Genomic DNA, 25,964 nt, shown 5'->3' with positions numbered 1-25,964 from the left:
TAGTGAATTAGTGGGTAGGTGGGTATGGCGAGATAGATGGCTTGGGGATTTATTTATGTATTCGAGGTGTTTGTGCTGGTGGAGGTGGTGGTGGATGTTGATGTCGATATTGCTACTGCTATGTATGGTTGAATGATGCGAAAGACGGACAGAAGTGGAGGAGATATAAGTATATTCAGCCTCTCTCGAGAATGTAAATGTAAAAGTAGGTACTTCAAGTACCCAAGTGATATAAATCTAATTATCTACTGTCATATAACATAAATCTACGCCAACACAAAAATCCTATCAATCTATAAAAACAAGAATGATATAAACAACCTTACTCCTTTCCTGTATATAAATAAAATACCCTCCCATCCTTCTATTTTGATAACGAGGAATGTCTAGAGAGAAAAGCTTGACATGGTAAAACAGACTACCCCCTTATTCAGCCCCTTTGGTCTTCTTGGTTCTCAACTTCATCAACAAGAACACCAGCGCATATCCACTGAAAACAAACAGCGCGCAAATTCCCGCATCCCTCCATCCATAGGTATAGGTTTTCAAATTCAAGGTTTGCAAATAATCGGTTCCGGTTGTGTACTCACAAACTTTGCATCCCTCTGTCGCATCTGGGTTTATCAGATTCGCTGCTGCCCCCATGCCCTGCATGTACGAAGCTAGATACTCGCCACAGGTACCATTGGCAGGGTTGAAGATGGCGAACTCGGATTCGCGACATTTGACGGGGTGATCCCAGGTGGTGAAGACGAGGAGAGAGCCCATGAGATAGTTGAAGGGATTGAGGTAGTACATCCAGTATCTCCAGAATGCGGTGATTTGTGCATAGGGCACGAGGACACCACAGAAAGAGACCAAGGTTCCGATGACGAGAGGGTTGACCAGCGAGGCAAATACGACGTTTGGTGCGTAGGCGGCGACGAATTGACCAATACCGGTGTAGATGAATTCATAACAAATCATGACGAAGAGAACGGAACCTGCTCTGTGGGAATCGGATGGGAATCCAACGGTGTAGTACCAGCAGACGAAGTAGAGGATAGCGCAGATAACAAGGTAGGGAAGTTCAGACACGACGTTTCCGGTAGCAAAGGCCCACCAGGAATACATTTTTGATTTCTTCTCTCGCACTTCGTAGATATCTCTTCGTTGGAGGAAAAGTGGTTGCAGTTGAGCCATGACACCCGGTGCGACGAAAATGAAGTTGAAAACCGTGAAGAGACGTAATTGTAGACCGCCAACCGAATCTTTGATCATCCAGAAACTGAATCCGTTGAAGAGAGCAGATCCAATATGTAACGCGAATTTGTTGTTGATGTAATCTGTGTTGCGGTAAATGGATACGTTCATACGATGGGTGACAAGTTTGAGTTGTTGCCACATAGGAGTCGCGAATTCGAAGCCATCGTCGGTTGTTCCGGGGGGTGCAGCGGCAGCAGTGTCAATGATTCGATCGAGTTCTTTAACCGTATATTCATATTCGGGGGAGTTGAGCCAGACTTCATTCCAATCTTTTCCTTTACTCAAGGCGCCGGAAACAACGTCAATCATGTGTTCAGCGGGATTAGAAGATTCGGGACAAGGGGCATCATAACGAGCGAAGTATTCCTTGATAGTTTTGGAATCCTCGCCGATATCGCCGAAATAGACGGTTTTACCTCCCTTAGCGAGGAGCAAGAGAGAATCGAATTGAGCGAAGAGTTGAGCGGAAGGTTGATGGATAGTAACCAAGATAGCTTGACCAGCGTCCGCCAACTTTCTCAAGAAACGCACTGTATTGAAAGCAGCTTGACCATCCAGACCGGAAGTTGGCTCGTCCAAGAAAATGAGAATAGAGGGTTTAGAAACTAGTTCCACACCAATCGTCAAACGTTTTCTTTGCTCGACACTCAATCCTGCTCCGGTGTTGCCAATCAACGTGTTCTCCATATCGTGCATTTCCAAAAGATCAATAATCGTATCGACATATTTCAATTTCTCGGCGTCGGGGACGTTTCTTGATTGTCTGAGAAGTGCAGAGAATTCTAAGGCTTCGCGTACGGTGGCAAGTGGTTCGTGTACATCCAATTGCTCGCAATAGCCTGCCGAACGTTGAAATGAAACAGTGAGAGGTCGGCCATCAACGAGGATAGAACCCTTAATAGTACCATCTGTCTTGCGTTGCGCAAGTACGTCAAGAAGTGTCGTTTTTCCGGCTCCAGATGATCCCATTAGTGCACCCAACATACCCGGTTTAACCCACCCCTGTACATTGTCCAGGAGAACACGATCGCCGGATGGAGTTTTAACGGTATAGGTAAGGTTCTTCCAGGTGAATACAGAGGTGTTGCGCATTAATTGGTCACTGGTTTCGTCTTCCACTTTGGTATCTTGAGACGTGGGACGAGAATTCTGTTGACGTTTTTCTTGGGTACCTTGAGATTCCTCGTCGCCTGCATTGGCAGCCTTGAGAACTGCAGTGTTTTTGTGGGCTTTCTCTCTGGGAATCAACAAGACTCCTGATTTACCCCCGTTCGCACTCCAGTTGCTTGTGTGGTAGATGGTTAGAGCAACAAATAAAACCCAGAAAGCCCAAATAATACCAAAGTTTCTCCAGATGTTGCTCGTAGAGTAAGAAAGTGAATTGAGATATTGTTCTCCGGTAACACTGGTAGCTCCAGGTAGCGCTCCTCCCACACCAGCACAAGCTTGGAATGTCAAGTCTGCGTATCCCGGTCCATTAGGCACTAAATTGTTCGCAACACAAGGAACAATCTGACCCTTGAATTCGTTCGCCAGAATAGCCGAGAAGCCATAGGCAAGAGGATCGATCCAATAAATCCACACGAACCACGGATGCATGTCTGGTTTCTTAATCATATACCCCGTATACATAATCAGAGCACTGATCAAGAATCCAGAAACTTTACTTGCGGCGTCGAATGTGGAAAACCCAGCACCGATGGCGCGGAAAAGTGCAGTCATGCACATGGTCGCTGAGAAAATAAGAATCCAATAAGTGAAGAATGCACCGGCATCTTGACGCAATCCAACCATAAAATACATGACGAGTGAGAAATGTGAGATTTGTACGATCAAAACAGGAATGTCGGCGGCGATTTGAGCGATACAGAAGGCGGCTGGATGATAGAGTGCAAATGCTTTATGCTTAGCGAGGACAGGACGGCCAGAGAATGAATCGGTAACTTCGGACATGGCGAGGAGAGCATTAAAGAGAAGAGAGAGGAAAAGAGCACCGGATTTGACAAAGAGACCGCTGGAGTTGGCAGGGGCATTGTAAAAGAGAGAACCGGCGATGAGAGCTTGAGCGAGAGTAGAGAGTTGTTTGATGATGAAGGTTGCTTTGTCTCCCCAGATGATTTGATATTGACGAATGATGCAAGCTTTGACTTGGACCACAAAACTAGTGGTGAGAGGAGAATCCTTGCCAAGTTTAGGACTCTTTTCGTATTGTACAGATGTGCGGAAATCCTCGGTCCGTTGTTTGGCAATTTCGGTTGTGGGATAGTCGTACTCTTTTTCCATTTCTTTCTTGATGGAGTGGTTGTTGTATGCAGCCAGAATCTCACCGGCGGTTCGGGGGAATCGATTATGGAATTCGTCTCTGATTTTTCGCTCAGTTGGTACCTGGAGTAAGATGGATTAGTATAAAATTAAATGTAGTGATGAGAGAAAGAGCATACCGTAACACCGGTCAAGAAATCAGCAACATTAGCAGAATCATCACAGATGAAACCCAACTCCTCCATAAAAGGTCTTGCCTGTTTCATCGGTCCATAATAGATCTGCTTGCCCTCGTCCAAAACCAGAACTTTATCAAAAAGATTATAGATACCATTACCAGCTTGATAAAGCGTAACGATACTGGCCAAGCCAAAGATATCCGTCAATGCTCTGATAGCTTTCGTGTATTCTAAAGCGGTACTAGCATCCAAACCTCTTGTCGAATTATCCCAACACATCACACTTCCTCTGGAAGCAAGCATCTCGATAATCGAAACACGTTTGCGCTCACCACCAGAAACACCTCTCACATACTCATTTCCCACTTTGGTATCGTGAGTATGCGAGATACCCATACTCTTGAGTAGGAAATCGCGATTTGCTTGTTGATATTCCTCGGCAGAACTGACGTTTGAAGGTAAATGAAATGGAACCTTCATTCTCGTTGCGAAATCAATGGTTTGTCCGACTGTAAGGGTAGGGAAGAAAAGTTCTTCTTCGGTATTCATGACAATTTGTCCTCGGTATTGTTGTGCTTCAGTATGGGTCAATGATCCGAAATGTACATCACCCGTGACCTCCGCATATCCGCCTCGATTGTTTGAAAGCATCTTCAGTAGAGTCGTGCATCCAGCTCCAGGTCTTCCAAGAACCAATAACATTTCTCCAGGTTTAACGCACCCATGAGCATTGTCGACGAGAGTTCTCAAAGGTGGTTTTGCTCGTCCGTCCTTGATTTTTTGGGGAATGTTGAATTGCGATCCAACGTTCTCATTGATAGCTGCATCAGCTCCAATACCCTTGACTGTTAAATTCTTCCAAGTAACACCAAGATCTCTTCCTTTGGCCTGATCTTTTTCTCCCTGCTGTCGCATAGCTTGAAGTTCAGGCATCAGACCCCAATCTTCAGCCATACTCTTCTCGCCCTTATCATCTTCATCGGAACTATCGTAAGCTCTCTGTCGTTTTCGATCCGAGAAGGCGGATGATGATGAAAGTGCCCTTGTAAGTGCACTTCCATGTCCTTCGTGTGGTCGAACAATCGAGGAGAAACCTTCAGGCTCAGTGGCTGCCATGATGGCAATTGAAATATTGATGTGGAACTACCAATTGGAAGAAAGCAATGAATTAAAACAACAAAAATGTATAAAAAAAATAAAATCCAAATAAAAGGTCCTCAAATAGAAGTTACCAAGAATTAATACGTAGGAGGCTTATTAGGTATCTTCAAACAAAGGAGCAATGAATAATTAAGTAGCATTTCAAATGTTAGACCGGAAACCCCTAGATGTGAATATTCAGGAATCAAACCCACAAAAAGCAACCAACAAAAAATTAAAATACCGAAACTACGAACTGTTTTCGAAGTACACGAATTGTCTACGCCAAAATGTAATCGGCCACCCATCAAAATTTCCTTTTCCACAATCCTCTCGGACAACCAGAATACCGACAGTGCGTGCGGCACGCGCTAACCCCAGGTTGACATATATGAAAATAACATTCAACTTACTTTGAAACGGAAACTTTCCCAAAGATTAAGTGGATGATAAATCACATGAAAATGATTGCAAATAAAGACTTGTTAAGACCGATTGCCGACGCTTTTAAGTTTTAACAAAGGGATAACTCTTCCCTTCTTGCCTTCCCCTCAAATAGAAAGAAGCTGTTCTCGCTGTTGTACTCTAGACTAAGTTCTCAGTTCTTGACACAATTGTCCGCAGAAGTCCGAGCGAGATCTCGTTTGAGTGTTGATTGCTGCATTGCTCCATCATTTCAAAGCATTAAACAGCCCTACCGTGATCTGTCAAATCAAAATGAAGTAAATCGAATATAGACTGTTATCTAGAAATCTAGAGCCAAGATACAAAGTGAGATCTATGAGGTCAAGACTAATTGCTGAGTAGATCGCAGTCTGTCAAAACCATCAAAACTGTTGATTGTCTTATCTTTATTTTCAACAGCTATCTGTTTTTGACATAAAAGTGACCATTCAAACCTCAATACCATCAAGGGTAGGTGGGAGTTGGATTAGCGAAACATGAATCAAAAATGTTGTTCTCACCGTAACCCCTTATCATTTTTTGTCCGAACTTCACTAATATGCCGTTTCCTGTCTGCCTTACCTCCGCGCCGTGAGTGATCTAATGTGTTCGAATTCACATATCTCCGTCTTGATAAGGAGATTAACAATTGGGTTACTCAGCCTCTAAATATCGATTAACTCCTTCCATCTAGTGCATGCGACATACGTGCAGCGCAGTCCCTGAGACTAGGATTGTTCTTCAGCGTCCAACAGACGAACCAAAAGGAATCTTGGCAACGGAAAATTCAAAAAGTCCGTGATTTCCGTGCTATGTCACTACTAAGCCTACTTAGCATTAGCTCGCAAATCCTTGTTCGCACTCGCGATAGTGCATCATTACGGACTATCAATCATGCGTTGGAATTTCCGTAGAAGCTTTTCTTAGAGACGGGTATGCTACACCGTATTGATCAAATGAAATCAACAAATTGCGCAATCATTAATCCGTATACGACCCATTGCCTTAAAATAAACACACATCGCACACAATAGGGAGTACTGAAGAATTTGTAAACTCGCTAGTTTAGCTAGGCGCTTCTTAGAGCTAAGCGCCACATGGAAAATCCCACCACACTATTCGTAACAGCGCATCACTTAACACCCCACTTGGTCGTTCAAAATTCCACCATACGGAGTGCTCTTTTCTCTTGCCTTGTCAATGGTATATATACTAAGAAAAATCCCGCTGTAATAACAAGATCGGGCTTCTGGCGCAATGGCAACGCGTTTGACTTCGACTTCTGTTAGAAATAACAGTCTTCTCCATCAAAAGATTGCAGGTTCGATCCCTGCGGGGCTCAATTCTTTTTGCATGTCTGACCTCAGGACCTTTGTTTTGCAGTTGAGATTTGGGGATGTTGAGGAAGTTTGGAGTTTTGGTGACGGGAGTATACTTCTGGTGTACGAGTACTCTTCCAGATGATACCTTTGAAGCTAATCAAGAGCTCTTCTTTGATACAAAAATAGTCACAATTAGTTGAGAATTGAATGTGTAGTGAGTGGTATGTTGAAGTCTGGGTATTTGTGAGGGGGGCTTTTTGGGGTTCGTTATCCATCCACCCCAAGTACACAACAGTTTGATGAGACTTTGAGTGGACTCCCCTTGGGCAAATTATATCTGATAACTGAACAAAATTTCGGATCAGACCCAGCTCAGATTTGAACATCGAAACAAAAAGTACAAGTGAGTTATGGTTATTGACTATCAATTTTGGATCACCAGTGACGCTTGCCAGATTTCTACTTGGAATTCTGAAGCGTATGGCAAAACCATACCACTGTAGTATAACTAATATTTTGAGACTCGATTTCGATATCCCATTTAATTGGTTTGTTTGGTTCATTCGTGGTTGTCAGCTCCTTAGGTTACACGCGTAGATGACACGTTTTTTGCCAGAGGTTATAATAACAATTAGTCTCTTTCTTCAAGAGCTGGACTATTCAAATTGAGACTTCAAATAATAGACAAAAAAATCCAATTACATTTTCTTATTTTTGTCGGGAGCAGACAAATAAGTATCAAAATTTGCACGGATCCCGGATCCCGCGCATCCGGCCTACACGTAGGAGAAAAAAAGAGGCCAAAACTGATCACCCCAATAAATTCCCTAATTAAAATATGAAAGTTCATAGTACTAATAAACAAGACATTGTATGGGCTTCAGTTATGATACTACTCCTCAAATTTTTGATTCTTTGAATTGAAATGGAACAATTGGATTGTTGAACGACGGGTTTCGCCAGTGGGCAATTCCGGTCTGTTTTTTCTCCTGCGAACAGCCAGCATATTCTTTCACTCCACAAAATTAATCCTGGAGTCAACGTACACAATTTCGATCTGAATATACAGTATTTTATATGTAAACATTTCTTCTACACTCTTCTTGAAGAGGTTCTAGTTCTCTGTTCCTATTCTTCAAGATGGAAAATCTCTCTTCCCGATGTCTTCAGAACATCTCGTCGGAAGAAATCCGAAATTTCATGGGTACGGTATTTGGAAATCCTTGGTCTGAAAGTAATCCAGATGGTATCTTTCCTATGGGTATTGCAGAGAATAGACTTATGTATGTTTGATTCTACATTGGAAATCGGTCCTCTATCCTAGCTGTGTGATTGACAGTTGTGAAAATTTAGGCATGATGAAATTGCAAACTATATAAACTCGAATTTTCGGGCAACCCCAAAAAGTACCTTGTTGCATATCCTCTTGCTACATCATCTCAAAAATAAGTAACTGCTGACAAAATGCAGTGCTCACATATGGAGATGGGCCAACCGGTTCCTTCGAATTGCGTGCTGCTCTCGCCGCATTCTGGAATTCAAATTTCTCACCAAAGGAATCTGTATCGAGGGATCATGTAACAGTCATGGGAGGAGGTTCTTCTATCCTTGATGCATTAAGTTATTGTGTCGCCGAAGAAAATGAAGGGATTTTAGTTGCTCAACCTTTCTATGTTGGATTTGTTGGAGATTTCGAAGACCGTGCTAGGTGTGTTTTGCCTATGATCCTATCTACTGAAGTTTTTATGCTCACTCGAAAGTAAAGAGTCAAGGTGGTACCCGTACCGATCGGTGCACTCGAAGATGTGACTACTATGGCTGGAGTCAAGAAACATGAAGAAGCACTCATTGTCTCGAGAGAGAAGGGTGTAAAGATTCGGGGGCTCATGCTCTGTAATCCTCACAATCCTCTTGGAAGATGTTATGCTCCAGAAGTCTTGGAAGCATATCTTGCTCTCTGCTCAAAATACAATATTCACCTTATAAGTGACGAAGTATATGCGATGGCTGTTTTTCCAACTCAGGATATCCCGAATCCAGTGTCTTTTACCTCGATACTTTCATTAGATATTGGGAAGTTCTGTGATCCAGCCTTGGTTTGTGTGATATATGGTATGAGTAAGGTATGTATTGACTTTGAATCTAGGCATTTATGAATATTTCAATACTGATATATATTGTCATAGGATTTCTGCTCGAATGGTCTACGCATTGGATGTATTATCTCACAACATAATCCCACCCTCCATCGTACTCTGGGAGCAGTATCAAAATTCGCTTGGGCATCTTCATTATCTGATCACGTATGGACATTAATGTTGAATGATCAAAAGTTCCTAGATTATTATTTCTCAACTCTTGCCCAAAAAATGAGAAATGCGTATGAGCTCTGTACCAGACGATTGAAAGAATTCCGTATTTCTTACATTCCTGCGTAAGCACACATTTTCTTTTCAGTTCTCATATGGGCGAGAGAAAATAATTAAAATTGTGAAATACAGATCTTGCGGTCCTTTTATTTGGATAGATCTCCGCTCATATCTTACATCCCCGACCATTGAAGCAGAACGTATACTCTCTTGGAAGATGTTGAAACATGGGATTTGGCTCGCTACAGGTGAAGCTTTTGCATCTGAGGAGCCGGGTTGGTATCGTGTTACTTTTGCTATGGACGAGAAAGATTTGAGGTTTGGTATGGATAGGTGAGTTAATTTTCTTTCCTTGGCAGGTAGTCGTGATGAAAATTGGATAAAATTATTGGGGTTCTATGCTAATTCATTACTCGTGATTCAGATTATGGAAAGTTTTGAGTATCGCGGAAGAGGGTAAGACGAAATCTTTATCAGGAATACAAAATTAAAGTATAGTCTTTGAAAAGGGTAAATCAATGTGTAGATGGAAACAATAACAGAAATAACCAGAATTGTCTAAATCCTCTCATCTTATTTCAAGGGGAAACCCATCTCGCATTCATTGTACATTAGAAAATTAGAATATGCTTACTTTCCACTCTTGATAATAGAAACTTCCGTGATCGTTAGAGATCTGAGAAATATGCAAGATAGATAAGATGATATTTCAAAATTAGATAAAGGGACGAGAGACTACCAAAAACACCTCGGGAATATGGTGATATCTACACATAGCTGCTTTGTCTGACCTGCTTCACTCATATCCTGTGATACCGGCGATATCTACCCCCACCAACCCCACTCAAATCCTAGACCTCATTTCTAATTACTGGTATGAACAAGTAGACAACAACGCCAACGTGCTTCAACAAACAACGCCCGTTTGGCTTAGCGGTAAAGCGCATCACTAGTAATGATGAGATCCTAGGTTCGATTCCTAGAACGGGCAACTACCAGTAGAGCATCTACGATTCTTTTGCACTTTTTTCCCTGGACACTATAGATTCTGCCTAGGGCTAAGTCAGGTACAGGCACAAACATCAATGCCAACTGAACATGATAAAAAGAAATATTTCTTTTGATCACAATGCTCTTCAGCCAATAAGCAGAAACAGATCATCTTGAAAAATGGTGGATACAACTCGGTATTTGATTTGTTTACGGAACATGCATATTGACTAGGTGGGGTAGACGCACGAGCCCGAGCCCCTGACGATTCGCTACACCTGCCGCCACGCCCCGCTTATATTTTGCACCACGCAAACACAGCATTTGAAGAAGTTAGTGGTTGTTTTGGATTCTCCACATGCATGTGTTTGTTTTGACCTATCAAACAAACACATTCTTGATATTCACTGATCTCACCCAACTTCTCACTCTCTCCGATAAAACGAAAATCGAAAAAATAAGGTCCTAGGGAAAAAAAATCAGAGATCTACCTCAAGTTGAGGGCAAGAAAAAGGCAAAAAGATTACTCGCATGAGATCAGAAACTCTCTGACGGGGAGTCGAACCCCGGTCTCCCGCGCATTGCCAGATGATGACAAGCGGAAATCATGACCGTTAGACCATCAAAGATGTTGTTTTTTGTTGTAGAGACGCCTAGGTTTACAGAATATATAACACTATCCTAAGCTAGGCAGTGTATGTAGGGATCCTTTCAGTTTTGAAAGGCTAAAGTGGGGTAGTTATCTGGTGACATTTGGACATCCATTTGGAACTAAATCTCGAACCTTATGGTAAGATATCAAGAGTTCTGGACCAGAGTAATTGCTGTTGCATTACCACAAAGTCTAAAAAGTATATGCCTCACACGTTTTGGCATTTTACGCTATCAACATTGCCTAGGTAACCACATGATCTTACATCCCATAAAGTTCCCTTCGGCTTCCAACAATCATGAGCAGTAGCCTCGCACACGCTTTTTGAACGGGACTGGGTGCCTCTCATGTGATCCATCGTTATAAAGCTTCGAAGTCAAGATAGAGCTTTCCCTAAACAATTTGGACTTGGAAGGAAATCGTATGTACATGTAAATAAACGCTAAAGAGAATTTAAATTCACATGCACCGCCGACATCGATAAAAAGGCACAACTACTGTAATCAACACATCTCCTCTGATACTCTCTAGACCAGGCTCAATGTATATCACCATCCCAAGCATCGTTTTCCGAATTTTTGTTCTTCGCGATATGGATACTTTCGACTATCTCATCATTAATTTCGTCTCATCCAGCACCATTGCCCGTTAAGATCCTACTTAATATTTCTCTTTACGATACTTTCAACATCACTAAACCAGTCCTCGTTCTTCTTCTGCTTATGTATAATTTCTAAATTCCTATTGTGTAACAACTTATAGACCTAGCTGTGTATGTCATTCCAGAAAGATAGAAAATTACCGATATGAAAATTTGAAACAGTTCATACAATCTCATCCTATTTAACCAACCCAGAATTCTTACTCTTTTTCTAAATACCGGGAAATATTATATTGAAAAAATGAGGCAACATTTTTGAGAGGGCGAAAGAACAAATTACAAGCAGGTAAGTTGATAAAATTACTTCTAATTAGGTCAATCTATCGCATTGGTGGCCCCAAGTTGATATAAATGAGAGATTGCTGCATATACTATTCACATCTCTATCGGTTCTAGATCTATATTCTCCCACCCAAGATTCCGCTTTGGGTCTAATTCCCATCTCAGTATCCCTCTTCATATCCTTCCCCTATTTTATCATAAATCTTCAACCCCCTACAAACCACAAATCGTAAAGTCATAGCATACTTCACATCCCCGCCTCAACTGTCTGTCCAACAGCCAATTTCAAAACCTGCTTGTCATCCGAGTGAGGAGTTTCATATCCCGGTTCTAGACCAGACTCAGATGGTTTAGCTGGCTCGGATCCGTAATCTTTGGGTGTTTCAACTGGAACATGTTCGCGTAGGGCGAGATAGGTTGTTGGTAGGCAAATTACTGATATTCGGTTAGTGGAGGAAGTTATTGGGGTAGGGAGTAAGTTATAAAGAGGATAGCGGAGGGAATGGGTAATGAGAGTGGAAATGGTAAGAGAGCAAAACTAAAGGCAGATCTGCGGAGGATAAATCTGATGAAGTAGGGAGAAAATTAGAAAACGCACCAAGTAAAATAGTATTCACAACCATTGGAACACGACCTCTATACCAATCTCTTGTGTTGATACCGAAAGAGACAGCTTGGGCGAAACTTTCTTGGCCGCGGAGGATTCCTGTAAAGCGTGCTTTGTGATTGTTAGTATCATATTGGGACGACCAGACTCAAATTCCTGAAAAGGCAGCTCTGAATGAAAGCTTAACGTACATAATTCTGAAATATTATCTGTTTTGGTGGATACGAAATAGTAGAGCCAATTTTGTAGCGACTGTTGTGAGAAAGCTGTGGATAGCGTGTATCGTTAGCAGGTAATTCTTTCTGATCATATAGTATTGCCGTGGAAGGGTTTGAAGAGAGGTTTACATACACCATAACAAGATGACGAAAAACCCTTTTGTGAATTCTCCATCGGTCCAATCGAGATCAGGTTGTTCGGCACCGAATTTCTCATTGACAACCCAGGCGTATATCCAAGCTACGATATGCCAGAAAATCACATAGTAGAAACTTTTTATTTTTGTTAGTAGACGGAATTTGATGATCTTGAAAAGTTTGACTGGTGGAAAGCGAAAAGATTGGACGGTAGACGTACCCAATATTAAGACGTTGCTTGACTGAGATTTTTTTGTAATCAAGTAGCGTACTCATAATTTGGGATGCAAACAAATTGGCAAAATTTCCTGTTCGGTGTTAGAATTGTGAAAGGAACAGAGGAGCTAGGATTTGAGAATTAGGCAAGCATACCAACGAAACCTATTAAAGCTCTAGCACGAACTCCAAAGTAATAAACCTCATAATCTAAAGAATGTCAATTTTAGATTCTTGAAGTTGAAAATAGGGGGCCCAAGGACTTACTTCCAGAGTATTGATTGAAGTATGCAGCCCAAAAGACAAGCAATAGTAGTAGAATCTTCAGTGAAGTCAGTATAGACCATAGCAGAGAGTCTATCGGGTAAACATACATCGCGTCTTGCACAGGTTTTAATGAGCGCTCTGATTTCCGCCTTGAAAGATTTCTCATGCACAATCTTGATCTTTGACCCATCTGCTCTTTGGGCCTGATAAAGTCAGCAAGTTGTTTTTGAACGATGTCTAGAATTAACCGACCTTGTCTGGAGGAGAGAGTGCAAGAGCTATGAACGCAGCTAGGCATTGAAGGGTAATGAATATGATGTATACAGCTATATGGCACATGAGTACTTTTCCAGCAATCGAATGTTGAAGAGGAGATCAGTGATCACTCACCATACCCAACCTTTCCCTTTTTCTTTTGGTTGCTCGCACTAATGTCTCGTCAATAAGATCCACAAAGTATAAGATAATTGGACATAACGCACTGATTAAGACCCAAAACAATAGCACCACCAACAAGCGGTCCTCCTGTACGAAACCACAACCAGATACTATTTCCATTAGCTCATCACCCTCATATATACCAAGACGACAGATTTAACGCACTTCATATATTTCCCTCTTTTCGCCGGCTCTGGATATCCCAACGCAACTGCTCCCTCTGAAGCCCAGAATAACCCCGCACTGAACATCATATCATGTCAGTTCATCTATGCCACACCAAGCTAATATTTTCTGAACTTACGAAATTCCACAAGTGACAGCTCCAACAAGAACCAGCCAGACAGTTCCATATCGATTGTTTGCATATAAACCAGCCCTATGCTTCATTAGCACTTCTTGTTCTTCTTCTTCTTCTTCTCGTCAAACTCGCAAGCGAAGGAGAATACATACGAATAAACCGGATACCCCACTGCTCCAAGCGTCAATGTATACTTCAATCCTATCCGATTCGCAATTGGCCCCCCTAGTACACAAAATATTCCCACTTCACATCCAATATTAGCAAAGTTTCCAAGGTCCAATCTCCTCCCCCAAAATATACACCAAGATCAATTCAGACTTGAAGGAACATGGGGGAGGAACACACTTAAACCAAAAACCAATGCGTTAGCAGCATTAACCAAGAACGGCGATTCCGCACCTCCAGCACCTAGAGAAGACATCGCATTCCACATTCCCGGGGCCAGAAACCCTACTGCGCCTATTACAAAGGCATTGAAGAGGGATGAGCGATACCATAGCTTTTTCTCTGGTTGCTGTTCCGACGGGGGTTGATCTAAGGAAGTCATGACTGCTACAACCTACAGACAAGAAGGAATTGGTAGTTATGACTGAGAGAGAGAGATATCGGATGGGAACATTGTAGATGAAAGGAAAGATATATATCTCTACACCAACATCTAGGCCAGTAGGTAGCCACTGAACCAATATTGAATGTTACCTCATCACATATACAGATTTTTCAATAGCCATGTTCATATTGTTGGAATTACTATCCAGCTTCCTTTCTAGTCGTGAATCTCACTTGGCTACAAAGCTGCTTTTGATAGAATACGAACGTTGAGTTTGTATATGCTACAGAATCACCTACATCGAAGAATTGCGTGATGGCATAAAATAAAGCAGCAATACATTTTCAGACGTACATTCAATGCGAATTTGACGCAGGTATGGCGAATGATGCTCATCATACATCCTGGTATGTAAATCCCGACATTGAGCCGATGATACCCAGCTAAAATTTATACAATATGGGTTTGAACAACTATATGCACTTTGAAGAAGATGGATGAAATATAGACTACATATGTTGAGAACCTGGCACCAAATTGTTTGATGCTTTCTAGATTCTTATCTGTCTGTATAAATCCTAGAGCGCCGCATGACGATGTGCACAAATGTTCATCCCAGTCAATTATCCTCCGCACAGCTCGCGAGCATTCATGAAATTCTTTGCTCAGTGACATTTGTATAAGATTCCACATACGTAGGATTATTTGCCCTGGGAAATGTTGACGTGAACAGAACTAGATGCTCTAGGTCCTTGTTGAATTGATATCATTTGACACATCCAAACCACTTGGAATGCTCAAAACAATTTGGACATTCACACCACGTTGGGCTGCGGAAACAATTTGGGACATTGGAACCACCATGATATATTCAAACAATTTGAGGTATTCAAATCAACTAGGAGACTCAAATCAATCAAAATATTCAAATCCATCCATTAAAAATTTCAGATGCAAGAGCATCGATACAAAGTATTAACACTTAGAATCTAGCAGTATTCCTAATCAGCTCAATATCTAGCTACAGCTAAACATCTCCCCCCAAGAACCCTCACTTTCTCTCTCCAGCCCTCGATCCATCCCCATCAACAAAATCATCATCAAGCTTAAGCTCCTCCAAACTCCTGGTGGGAATAACGCTTGTCTCCCTTCTAAACGACACAGTCTTGCTCTCCTCAGCGCGACGAAGAGTCATCGTAACAGAATCCGAAGCTCTTCTCTTAATCCTCTTCGACTTTAGTGTTCCACCACCATGGTTTTCAGCAAGATCACCAAATTCCGTGTTCTTGGCGATACTCTCGTCGGCTGTACGCTTGGTCGAAGTATTGAAAGCACCTGATCCCTCCACACTTCTAGTATTGGCAGGTCCAGGAAGAGAGAATTCAGGGATCTCTTCGATGAGTTGAACTTGGTGCTTACGACGTTTCTTCGAAGTGTGAGGAAGACCGCGGAGACCCAAAAGTATACCATGCTCGATGGAGGCATAGAAATCTGTATCGTTGTCGCGATTTGCGTTGGAAGAGGAGCCATCGTTCGACGTTGGTTGATGGAAGTAAATTGATGAGCTCTTTCTACCCATTGGTGCAGTAGGAAGATTGGGGGTGTCGGAGGTGATGGGTGAGATGACTGGAGCCGCGGGTGGTTTGGAATTCGACATGTTGGCTTGTTGCTTTGTGATAATGTATTGGTATTGTTGTTGTTCTTGATGTGGTAAAACTGGTTTCAATGGAGTGAAAAATGAAAGAAGTGTGTAGGATATCTCAACTGCGGCTTGGGACTGCGGCTTGCTCGAGATTGATTGACTGTGGCTCGAATGGTTGTCAGGGTCAACTTTAGCTATCTTATATTAACTCAATTCTTGCTCTGGTGCATTGTGATATTGTTCACTTGTAGGTTTGGATATTTATAAATGCCCAACTTTAATGGATGTGTTATTGTAGATTGTGATGGCAGTTTGGTTGTTGTTGTTGTGGAATAAAGACATTAATATATTATGGTATGAAAATGAGACCCAGTGCTCCTAGAAAGTATGAATGTGGAAGAATGAGAAAGAGTTCATTTGGTGTGCCTTGTTAAACCCTACTTAAGGTTCGGTTCACAAGAAAAGGTAGAAATGTTTTGTTCACAAGAGTGAATGATATCATTTTGTTCCATCCATTGCCATAGTGCTCACTAAGAAAGTGCCGACGTTCTAGTCCCCGGATTTCGTCATTTGGAAGTTGAGAGCCCCATAACGAGAACAGAATCAACTTCGATACGATTGATAGAAGTTATGCTAATATCAATAGCACTTCTTGCGAATGTAATTTGTCTTCCAGTGCCATCCAATGCGCCACTTGCAACAGTATATGAGGCTTCATTTCTGCCTGCATTGCTGGAAGAATCGAAATCCAGAACCTTATTCCCCCAACTCCAAACCATAATGCAAATACATAGGTAATACACGATCCCCCGATCCACGGCTTTACTAGTGATTCCGAAAATTCTTTTTTCTACACCAAAGATGTTAATATTTATTTGGCCGCATCTTGGGACAGGGGAAAACTTACTGATAGAATAAATCCGTCCTACTACTACCCAGATTGATAATCTTCGGACATCCATCGCGATCCTTTTCTAATCTTGTACATTCGAAGCAATAGAAAGCGTCTGAAATTCCTTCACCTCCACATACGACACATTTGTTTTGATAGTTTCCGAAACTACACTCTTCGCAGATGCGTACGAGAGTTGTGGGACGGACGTAGGAATCGCATACAGGGCACTTTCCATCGCATTTATCGCAGAGACGTCCAATGGCAATACCAGATTGCTTTCTGCACATTACGAGATCTCTAGAGGTAGATTAGTAGCTGTAGTCTTTAAAGTAGAGAAGATTGGTACATACGGATGATGGCGAGACATGTTTAAGTATCTCTATAGATGAAGCTGTAGGTTATCTTCTTGTACAGTTTTCAAGAGCAGAGGTACTTCAATTTTGAAAGTTGCCGTAGTTGGAGAAGAGATGATTATCTGAAGAGCTCAAGAATTTTGTTATTGATATCACCGCCACCAAAATATTGAGCTTTCGTTCTTTGATTTCTAAGCACTGACCACCACGCTAGTACTGACAAGGATCTCTCAATACATCGCACATCCAGTATCGCATGTGAATCAAATGGACGTGATTGAATGCTTTGCACAATTACATTTAATTTTCTACTTATCTGGTCGACATCATTTTGAAAAGGTCTAGTAATAAATTCAAGGTGATGGTAACAAACATGACAGACATACCAGCGTGAGTCAAAAAACTCTAGTCATATCATGAAAGCTTACTAATAAAAGATAGACCCGTGGCATCTGCAGTTGTCGTTCCTAAACAAGATGCGCCAAACGTTAAAAGTCCCCGCAGGAAGCGTCGACAATCATCCGTGTCCGAAGATGCTTCTAAACGTCTCCGGATCTCCACCGAAGACAGCGCCATCTCTACATCCACTCTACATTCCTCTTCACAAGCTTTAGATTCTACAAAGCTTGACTCACCTGGAAAGAATCAACCTCTTGCTGTTTCACCAGGAACCTCGAGAAATGGTCGTTCTGAAAGAAGAAGAAGTAGTGTTCAAGAGGAACGCAAGCGTGGCCAAAGATTATTTGGAGGCTTGCTCAATACTCTTAATCAAAGTACACCAAATGGACAACAGAGAAGGCGACAAGAGATTGAGGCACGACAAAAGGAGAGAGCCGCGCAACGAAAAGCTGAAGCAGAAGATAGGAAGAAAGAGAAGGCAGCGAGTCTTCAAGCGGTACGAGTGGTTGAGCAAGTGAAATTTCAGGAAGAATCGGTGAGTGATTTCTGAAAGAGGGAGTAGACAAGACTGATAGGTTTCTGTAAAGATGCGAACGCGGCATTCGAATATGCTAGCTATGGCCCAGTTTCTTTCTACAGAAACAGAGCCAAAACTGGTAAGGACTATACTTCTACTCATTCCGGTTATGATTACTGATCCATCAAGTATTACAAACCATGGCAACTATCACCCAATAACGAAGCCAGAATCAAGACCCAAATCAAAGAAGTAGAGATGTTGATTGAAGAAGAAAAGTCCCAGTGGGCGAGCAAACATCCAGAACAAGGTCCAAAGGCTGATGGGGAATCTGAAGTAAAGGTGACGTCTGATGTGATGATGGGTGAGCCTCATATGGAGTCTTCATCTAATTCTAACCTTGATACTACTAATCCAATCTCTACACTTGCTGCTCAGTCCTCACAGGTCAAGACTGAGAAAGATAATTTGGAAGAGCATAATGGTGAGGTAGTAGTAGAAGCAGAGGAGGATACGGTTATTTACTGATTGCTGTGCATGATTGGGTTCAAGGAGTTTAGCTTGCCGGAAAATGCTCAAATGGTATTTAGGTGATGGTATGGTGTCTTTAGGAGGTTAATGATATCCCAAGCCAGCTTGTACTTTAGACCTGGCTATATTAAAATGTTTCTTTTCTCTTCACCGTTACTTGCGATCATCTGATTCAAGGGGAGACTACCTATGCAAGTACCGACCGCCAAGCCTACGAAACTCAATGCCTAGGCACAAGATGATATTCGGAGACACCGGGTGTGGGACCAAACCTGAATCCGACGCCATGATCAAATGATTTGTCTTTCCATGATCAATTCTCGGAGTACACGACACATTGCCGTGATGTGCTATGCGTAGCGCAACGACTAATCAGTCGTTTGTTACCCAATTTTTGTCGATTTGGACCGAGGCACGGTGATTGGTGGGGCAGCCTTGTTGTTTAAAGGGCCGACATTTCCCACATCAGCCTCGTTCGAGATACTTTCATTTTTGATTTGTGTTCATTGCATTTCACTTCAAACATATATCAAAATGGTTGATAAACTTGCGGTTCAAGACTCTCGAGTCCAATATAAATCGGCTGATTTAAATGGAAGGATTTACTCGTATATTCTTGCCGAACCACAAAATGGTGCCGAACCAGTTGCAACTATCTTCTTGATTCACGGAGTAAGCATTCGATTTCCTTTCCGACTCCTTATACTGTTCCAGTATTCAATCAAGATTCAAATCATCAAGAAGCTTCTCAAAGCTTCAATCATTATGTTACAATAGTATACTAACTTTCTTTTAGTGGCCTGACATGGCATTCGGCTGGAGATATCAAGTCCCTGCTCTCCAAGCCCTCAACTACCGCGTCGTAGTCCCCAACATGCAGGGCTATGCCACCTCTTCCTCTCCCCAAGAACTCAGCGCCTTTACCTACAAAACCGCCGCTGATGATGTTGCCGCTCTCGCAAAGGCCATCGGCGCCACATCTATTATCCTCGGAGGTCACGATTGGGGTGGAGCTATCGTCTACCGTATTGCTCTTCATTATCCTAAACTCATCACTGCAGTGTTCAGCGTCTGCACACCTTTCTTCCCTCCTCAACAAAAATATATTCCCATGACCGTCCGACCAAATTTCAAATATCAATTACAACTCCAGGGTCCAGATGTTGAGAGAGAAATCCAAGGAAAGGAGAAATTGAGAATGATGTTGAATGCGCTCTATGGTGGTCGATCCCCAGAGAAAGAACTTGGATTTTCTGTCTCCGAGGGTGTTCTCTTTCAGAATTTAGAGAAGCTTGGCCCATCTCCTCTTTTGTCCAAGGAGGAATTAGATCACTACGCAGAACAATATGCGATTAATGGAATTAGAGGTCCATTGAACTGGTATCGCACTGGGGAGTTGAATTTTGAAGATGAGAAGGAGTTGGCGGAGGAATTCCACAAGGAAAATGGATATAAAGTTGAAATCCCTACCATGTTCATTGGAGGATCGAGAGATGCGGCATTACCACCTGCCATGGCGGAAAACATGCAACAATGGTTTGGAGAGGGAAAGTTGAGAAAAGAGGAAGTCGATGCGAGTCATTGGGCTCTGTGGGAGAAGCCGGAGGAGGTTAATGCCTATGTCAAGGATTTCTTGACGAAGGTCGCAGGGGGACAAAGTCATCTTTAAATGGAGATGTGAGTGGAAGATAGAAATCCAAATAGAAATGGAAATTATCAGTTAAAGCAATCAGTCGCAAAGATACCATTTTGGTTTCAATGGTACTCTGCGTCGGCTCTTACTTGTGATACCTACCTACCTGTTATAAGTAGGTATTCTTTATGTACATGGTCCAAGCTTCCAAGCACTGCGAGACGAAGACTTCGCTGTGAGAAATGAAGGGGTTCCAATAATCATCCGAAAACTAAAATCAGCGTTTCTATCGGTATCTCACCCGATTTTCTCCTCTATCAAATTGCTTTACTTTACGTGTAGATCAGGTGATATGTCATGCTTACCTAGGTACCTAGGTACTTTCAATTCCTCAAAATACCGCAATCTCAGCGTTTGTCGCGGAACATCATATAATACCAAAAAAATACAAACACAACGTAATCCAATACGATACGATATAAATGTGGTAGGTAGGTACGATTATTCATTTGTGCTCGCTCGCTCGCTCACCGTTCCATCAGATTTGAAACCTTTTCTGGCGACTAATAAGGTACTAAGGTACTAAGTTGCGAAGTACTAACCACACACTTGTTAAGAGAGTGAAGAGAAAAAGGGCTAGATGGATTATTTGATACACGAAGCAGATTGGAGATGGGATATCCATGTTGGGTGTGAGTGAGTGAGTGGGTGAGTGAGTGAGTGCGTTACACTAGGTAGGTAGAGAGTGAGGGATGCAGACGAGGTAGGGTAGGTAGGCTACTTTTGTGTATTTGGGGTTGGGGCGTGTAATGTGTGATATGTGATGCCTGGGCATGTGTGTAATTTGTGGGTGTGTACACCTTGAGGATTGGATCACGAGGAAATGACATGTTTTTACCATGAGTAGGTAGGTCTCTCGGCAGGTAGATTTTGCGGATAGAGGGGCAGTGAGTGAATGGAGGAATGAATGAGTTGCGTAGATCAGAGAGCGAATAGAAATACATGAGTGGGTATCTAAGTATCTCGGAGTAAGTAGGAATACTCAAGACTTAACAGAGTATGAGGGAGAAGTGTTTAGGCGAAGAATGTAAGAAACATGAATCATTGTTGAATCATGTGGTACACTTTGGGAAGGATGTATCAACGTCACTTTTCTTCTTAGATAGAGCCTCTCTCGCCCTCTCGCCCTCTCGCCCTCTCTCTCTGGTGATCCATTGGTGGGGCGCAATGAAGCTTTGAATCCAGCCACAAATTACATATTACATGTCTATCCTATCTCAAGCCACCTAGTCCGAGGTTATACTGCGACTCTGTAGACAAAGTTTCCCCTGAATGATATTGATATGATATGATCTGATATGATATGCTACCGTTTAAACCTTCTTCATGTCCGGCATTCATATCCGATTCAAATAACCCTTTACTCTGGACATGGTAGATACGGTACATACAATCCACTCCATCCAGCCATCCAGTCATCCAGTCATCCAGTCATCCAACCATCCAACCATCCAGCCACTATCCATTCAAATCACGTTCATGTTCACGTTCACATATCGATACCAAATACATACTGCACACTTCAAACACCGAATCATCTTGTATAAACACAACCACCCAAGGCTTCTTTATCTAATTCAATAGATATTGGATCGCTTAATTAATGCTCCCACCAGACCGAGTTAGCCTCTTCCCTCTCCTCTTGTTTTTACCTACTAGAAGTAGAAAGTTAGAAGGCTGTCAAGTTTAATTATTATCTTTCATCCATCCAAACCCAAAACAAAACCCCTTCTAACCAAAACGCTTCTTCCACCACAGACTGCTGCCGTACAATCAATCAATCAATCAATCCATCTATCAATCTACCTCCCTACCTACCAACCTACCAACCCACTCATTCAATACATACCCGACCGACAATTCTTACTTCAATCAAAACCACCACCACCACCACAACTTTCTCAAATATAATTTCAAACAAAAGTAACAATTAAAAAACTTGTCAATTTACTTTGATTTTGATTCTTTGATTCATCATTTAATTCTACTACTTTCATGAATTTCTCCTATTTCCAGCCAATCCGCAAAGTACATGAGGCGAAATGACAGACGCATGTATTGTATGTTTAGAAGATCTGGAGGTGGTAGAGGTCCAACAACCAGAAGAAGAAAAAGTTGGGGTTCCGGATTCCGTCCCAGCACCCAGTTCAGTGGTGCAAGACCCCAAACCCATTCCCCAGAGGCTCTGGAGCTCGAGAGGGGCAACGCCGGCAAAGAACCTGATCTCGAGCATCTGCAGCGTCGACAATGTTTTTCTTCGGGGAAGAGTAACGGTAACGGTAACAATGCTTTATGCGTAGCTCAGATTAAACCGTGTGATCATGTTTTGCACGATCATTGTTTGAGGGAATGGAGTCAGAAGGCTAATAGTTGTCCGATCTGTCGGGCGAGCTTTAATTTGGTGCTGATACTGGATGGAGTTGGAGGTAAGCTGAGCACTTTTTTATGTTTCATTTTCGAGGGAGATATTTGGTGTATTATCATATTGCGACGGGGAGATGTCATTTTGGAGCTTTTGTTTGGATATATTTCTGGTGGTCTTTGACGAACTGAAATGCCTTTTGCGATGATGTAATTTCTCTTTCGATGGAGGTTTAAAAGTTATATACTCTTTGCGACTTTCAGCTACAATTTGAGGGTTGCCTGCGACTTTACGAGTTCTACAATTGTTTGGATCAATCACTAACTTAACTTTCCAGGAACGGTACAGTCAGAATATACCGTCGAGGATCGAAAACAAACGGCCGAGTTCGATTTAGCTGCGTGGCAACAAGATAACCCAGAAGATTATGAAGATGAGGAAGAAGGAAGATCGTGTCCAATCTGCGACCAGTCAGATCAAGAAGATGTTCTCTTGTTATGCGATGGATGCGATGCTCCTTATCATACACATTGTATCGGTTTAGACAATGTTCCAGGTGGTCACTGGTATTGTATGGAATGTGTGGAAACTGGTGCTTTTAGTCAACATGATGAATCGCAAGGACCCGCGAGAGCGATCCCCTTTTCAGGACAACATATCAGCAGAACTCAGGCTAGCGTTCGACGTGCTCGTAGGAATGGCAGACAAGATAGGTGGATCAATGCTTGGGGGCAATTAAGTAGCGCAATTCGAAATGTCGCGGGGGTTGATCTCGACTTTGCCGAGGATGATCAGGAGTTGAGAGGTTATAGGGACCTTCAACAATTTTCTGCTACAGAATTCAACAGGTGGGAACAAAGATTACATATCGCGAGACGTCAAGGTGCCGGCCAGATATTTCGAGCCGCAGCACCTCAAGTTGTTCGAGAGCGCATTCAACCACCGGCGCCTGTTGTTGAAACTCGCGAGGAAAGACAGGCATGGGGAGCTATGGAGAGAGCTCAACATCTTGATGATACATCGAATGCAAGGAAGCGCAGAAGATCAACTGCTTCACCAGCTAGTCGTGGTGGCTCAACACCAGAAGAGCCTGAACGTAAGCAGAAACGTCCAAGAACACGAATTGTTCAGAATGGGTCATCGTCTGTCGCATCATCCAGCACGAATCCTCAACCTCGACCTTCATCTAGTAGAAGTAATGGTTCACCAAGGCAATCACCAAGGCCTTCAGATACTATAAATACGAACATAAACACAAACGCGGAACCTACATTTCTTTCTTCGCTTCTTCGAGAAGTTGAGATGGCACCATCTTCCGATGATGACTCGATAAGATTTGGTTTGGATGTTACATCTAATCGCGCAAATGATGCTACAAGTCCATCATTTGATTATTCATCTCCTGCTACTTCACCAGCGTCTCCCGCATCTTTTCGCAGTCGCGCAATATCAACTACACCCCCACCAAGAGGTCGGCAATCCCGTTCTCCTCCTTTGAGTTCAACTGTTATGCCTGATTTTTCTGCTGTTCACTATTCACCAAATCGATCACCAACAGTCGATTCACCAAGTCAAATGGCTGGGAGTCAAAACAAGCGAAAGAGGGATGGATCACCTACACCGGAAATTCGACAACCTCAACCTCGTAGACAAAAAATATCCCGAGCAAGATCTCAAGATTCTTCACCTGTACGAACAAATGCTGTACATTCATCAACATCTCGATCTGAAAATACATCACCATTACGAAATACAATGTCAATTGAAGAGAAACAAAGCATCAATAAAATAGTTAAAGCAGCTCTCGGACCTCATTGGAAATCTCAAAAGATTTCAGAAGAACAATATGCCGATATCAATCGAAATGTTTCGAGAAAACTTTATGAACTTATTGCGGACAAAAATCATGCAGATGGAGATAAAAATTCATGGGAAAGGATTGCCACAACGGAAGTTGGTAAGGCGGTTCAATCTTTGGGAAATCAAATTTCATGAAATGGATTTGGCACGGAATTTTAATTGTTACGAAACGCATATTACGAACAAACGGACGGCGAAATATTTTCGGGACATTTTCTGGAGGTTGCTTGAGGGCATATTGAACATGGAGTCACAACTTACTATTAGCGAATGGAATTTACCTTTTTTTTTCTTCTCTCATATGTTACAAGGAAAATTGTAATTCGGTGTTATATGGAATGGAATGGTGTGGCATGGTGTGGTTCATTACAGGCAGGGCTTTGGTATGCATAATGTGAATTGCTATTTATGATACCATTAATATATTTTTTGCGCTGGAGCAATGGGAGAATGGGAGAATAGGAGAGTGTATAGGTGGGGATCTCTGGTTTTCGGATTCGGAAGATTGGAGATTGGAGTGTTTGTGATTGGAGTGCTTGTAATATTTGGGGGGAGAGGACTTTTGAGGAGATGGGGGATGGGGAGAGTGGTTATATGGGATATGTTTGTTGTGGGAATTTTTGGGGGAGGGAGGGGAAAGGAGGGGGGTTTGTATATTGTGATTTGAGAGGCGAGGTGAGAGGTGAGAGGTCAGGAAAGGAGTGAGTGAGGATGAGGGGCTAGGGGAATGATGGATATTTGACTGAGAGGCCAAGGGAAAGAAATGATTGATGGTGATGGCGATGGTGGCGGTGATAGAAAGAGATACACAGTATTCAAGAACTGAAATGAGAAAGTTTTGAGAAAGTTCCCTTTTGGAGATATTCATTGTCCAATGTGAAATGTTGAAACCTATGAAAAATGTAGAATGGGAAGAATGGGAAAAATGGGAAAAATGATGATGGTATGATACATGCTAGATAGACATTTCGATATCTGTATACCTAGATATAGGTAGGTAGGTCTGTATGTATAAATGTATGTATTATCGGGTTCTACTTTGCTACCTAGGTAGGTGGGTAGGTAGGTAGGTAGGTATATATCATGTGATGTGATGTGATGCGATGTGATGTGAATGGAGGATAGGTAGATAGATACCTAGTAGAGTAGGTAAGGAGGCTCGAGGGAGGGTAGGATGCAGATTGTATTATTGTATTGCATTGTATATGATTGAGTATCTACTAGATGTATGTATCTGCTCATTGAGACTGATCCAGGTTACCGTATTGTCTTGAGTTTGAGGGAGAAGAAAAATTCTTATACATATTATGAGATAGGTATCTCTATCGATTGCGTGTGAAGAGAAGAAAAATTCTACTTTGCGAATTTTTTGAAACTTGGGGAGTGAGAAATGGTGTAGGTAGGTAGGTAGGTATACATTGAAGATTT

The 25,964-nt window shown here is 42.2% G+C and overlaps 7 protein-coding genes across 7 annotated transcripts; 4 read left to right on the top strand and 3 right to left on the bottom strand.

Moving 5' to 3' along the window:
• Window positions 1-426: 426 nt before the first annotated feature.
• Window positions 427-4,802, bottom strand: Bfra_011735 (putative abc transporter protein; the record flags this gene model as incomplete). The annotated part of the gene is made up of 2 exons (XM_037342061.1): window positions 427-3,630; window positions 3,687-4,802. The coding sequence occupies 2 exons, from the start codon at window positions 4,800-4,802 to the stop codon at window positions 427-429; spliced, it is 4,320 nt and encodes a 1,439-aa protein (XP_037188141.1).
• Window positions 4,803-7,732: 2,930 nt separating this feature from the next.
• Bfra_011734 (putative 1-aminocyclopropane-1-carboxylate synthase protein) lies at window positions 7,733-9,452 on the top strand (the record flags this gene model as incomplete). Its single annotated transcript, XM_037342060.1, has 7 exons — window positions 7,733-7,875; window positions 7,946-7,998; window positions 8,063-8,300; window positions 8,358-8,715; window positions 8,779-9,026; window positions 9,094-9,294; window positions 9,386-9,452. The coding sequence occupies 7 exons, from the start codon at window positions 7,733-7,735 to the stop codon at window positions 9,450-9,452; spliced, it is 1,308 nt and encodes a 435-aa protein (XP_037188140.1).
• A 2,341-nt stretch (window positions 9,453-11,793) lies between these two features.
• On the bottom strand, window positions 11,794-14,281 carry Bfra_011733 (putative duf895 domain membrane protein; the record flags this gene model as incomplete). The annotated part of the gene is made up of 15 exons (XM_037342059.1): window positions 11,794-11,981; window positions 12,145-12,264; window positions 12,345-12,419; window positions 12,505-12,644; window positions 12,730-12,817; window positions 12,882-12,935; window positions 12,993-13,047; window positions 13,100-13,195; window positions 13,245-13,318; window positions 13,383-13,420; window positions 13,475-13,540; window positions 13,596-13,673; window positions 13,735-13,809; window positions 13,884-13,977; window positions 14,080-14,281. 15 exons carry the CDS (start codon window positions 14,279-14,281, stop codon window positions 11,794-11,796), a joined length of 1,443 nt encoding a protein of 480 aa, XP_037188139.1.
• A 1,054-nt stretch (window positions 14,282-15,335) lies between these two features.
• Bfra_011732 (uncharacterized protein) lies at window positions 15,336-17,188 on the bottom strand (the record flags this gene model as incomplete). Its single annotated transcript, XM_037342058.1, has 3 exons — window positions 15,336-16,086; window positions 16,834-17,118; window positions 17,172-17,188. The coding sequence occupies 3 exons, from the start codon at window positions 17,186-17,188 to the stop codon at window positions 15,336-15,338; spliced, it is 1,053 nt and encodes a 350-aa protein (XP_037188138.1).
• A 359-nt stretch (window positions 17,189-17,547) lies between these two features.
• Window positions 17,548-18,618, top strand: Bfra_011731 (putative pinin sdk mema domain-containing protein; the record flags this gene model as incomplete). Its single annotated transcript, XM_037342057.1, has 4 exons — window positions 17,548-17,564; window positions 17,616-18,108; window positions 18,161-18,229; window positions 18,280-18,618. 4 exons carry the CDS (start codon window positions 17,548-17,550, stop codon window positions 18,616-18,618), a joined length of 918 nt encoding a protein of 305 aa, XP_037188137.1.
• Window positions 18,619-19,155: 537 nt separating this feature from the next.
• On the top strand, window positions 19,156-20,334 carry Bfra_011730 (putative epoxide hydrolase protein; the record flags this gene model as incomplete). The annotated part of the gene is made up of 2 exons (XM_037342056.1): window positions 19,156-19,293; window positions 19,418-20,334. The coding sequence occupies 2 exons, from the start codon at window positions 19,156-19,158 to the stop codon at window positions 20,288-20,290; spliced, it is 1,011 nt and encodes a 336-aa protein (XP_037188136.1). The 3' UTR covers window positions 20,291-20,334.
• A 2,042-nt stretch (window positions 20,335-22,376) lies between these two features.
• Window positions 22,377-24,671, top strand: Bfra_011729 (putative phd and ring finger domain-containing protein c protein; the record flags this gene model as incomplete). The annotated part of the gene is made up of 2 exons (XM_037342055.1): window positions 22,377-22,740; window positions 23,014-24,671. The coding sequence occupies 2 exons, from the start codon at window positions 22,377-22,379 to the stop codon at window positions 24,669-24,671; spliced, it is 2,022 nt and encodes a 673-aa protein (XP_037188135.1).
• Between the last annotated feature and the right edge of the window lie 1,293 nt (window positions 24,672-25,964).

The sequence above is a fragment of the Botrytis fragariae genome (genome assembly GCF_013461495.1).
Source record: "Botrytis fragariae strain BVB16 chromosome Unknown tig00000251, whole genome shotgun sequence".
NCBI lineage: Eukaryota > Fungi > Ascomycota > Leotiomycetes > Helotiales > Sclerotiniaceae > Botrytis > Botrytis fragariae.
This window is presented reverse-complemented; position numbering and strand designations above follow the sequence as displayed.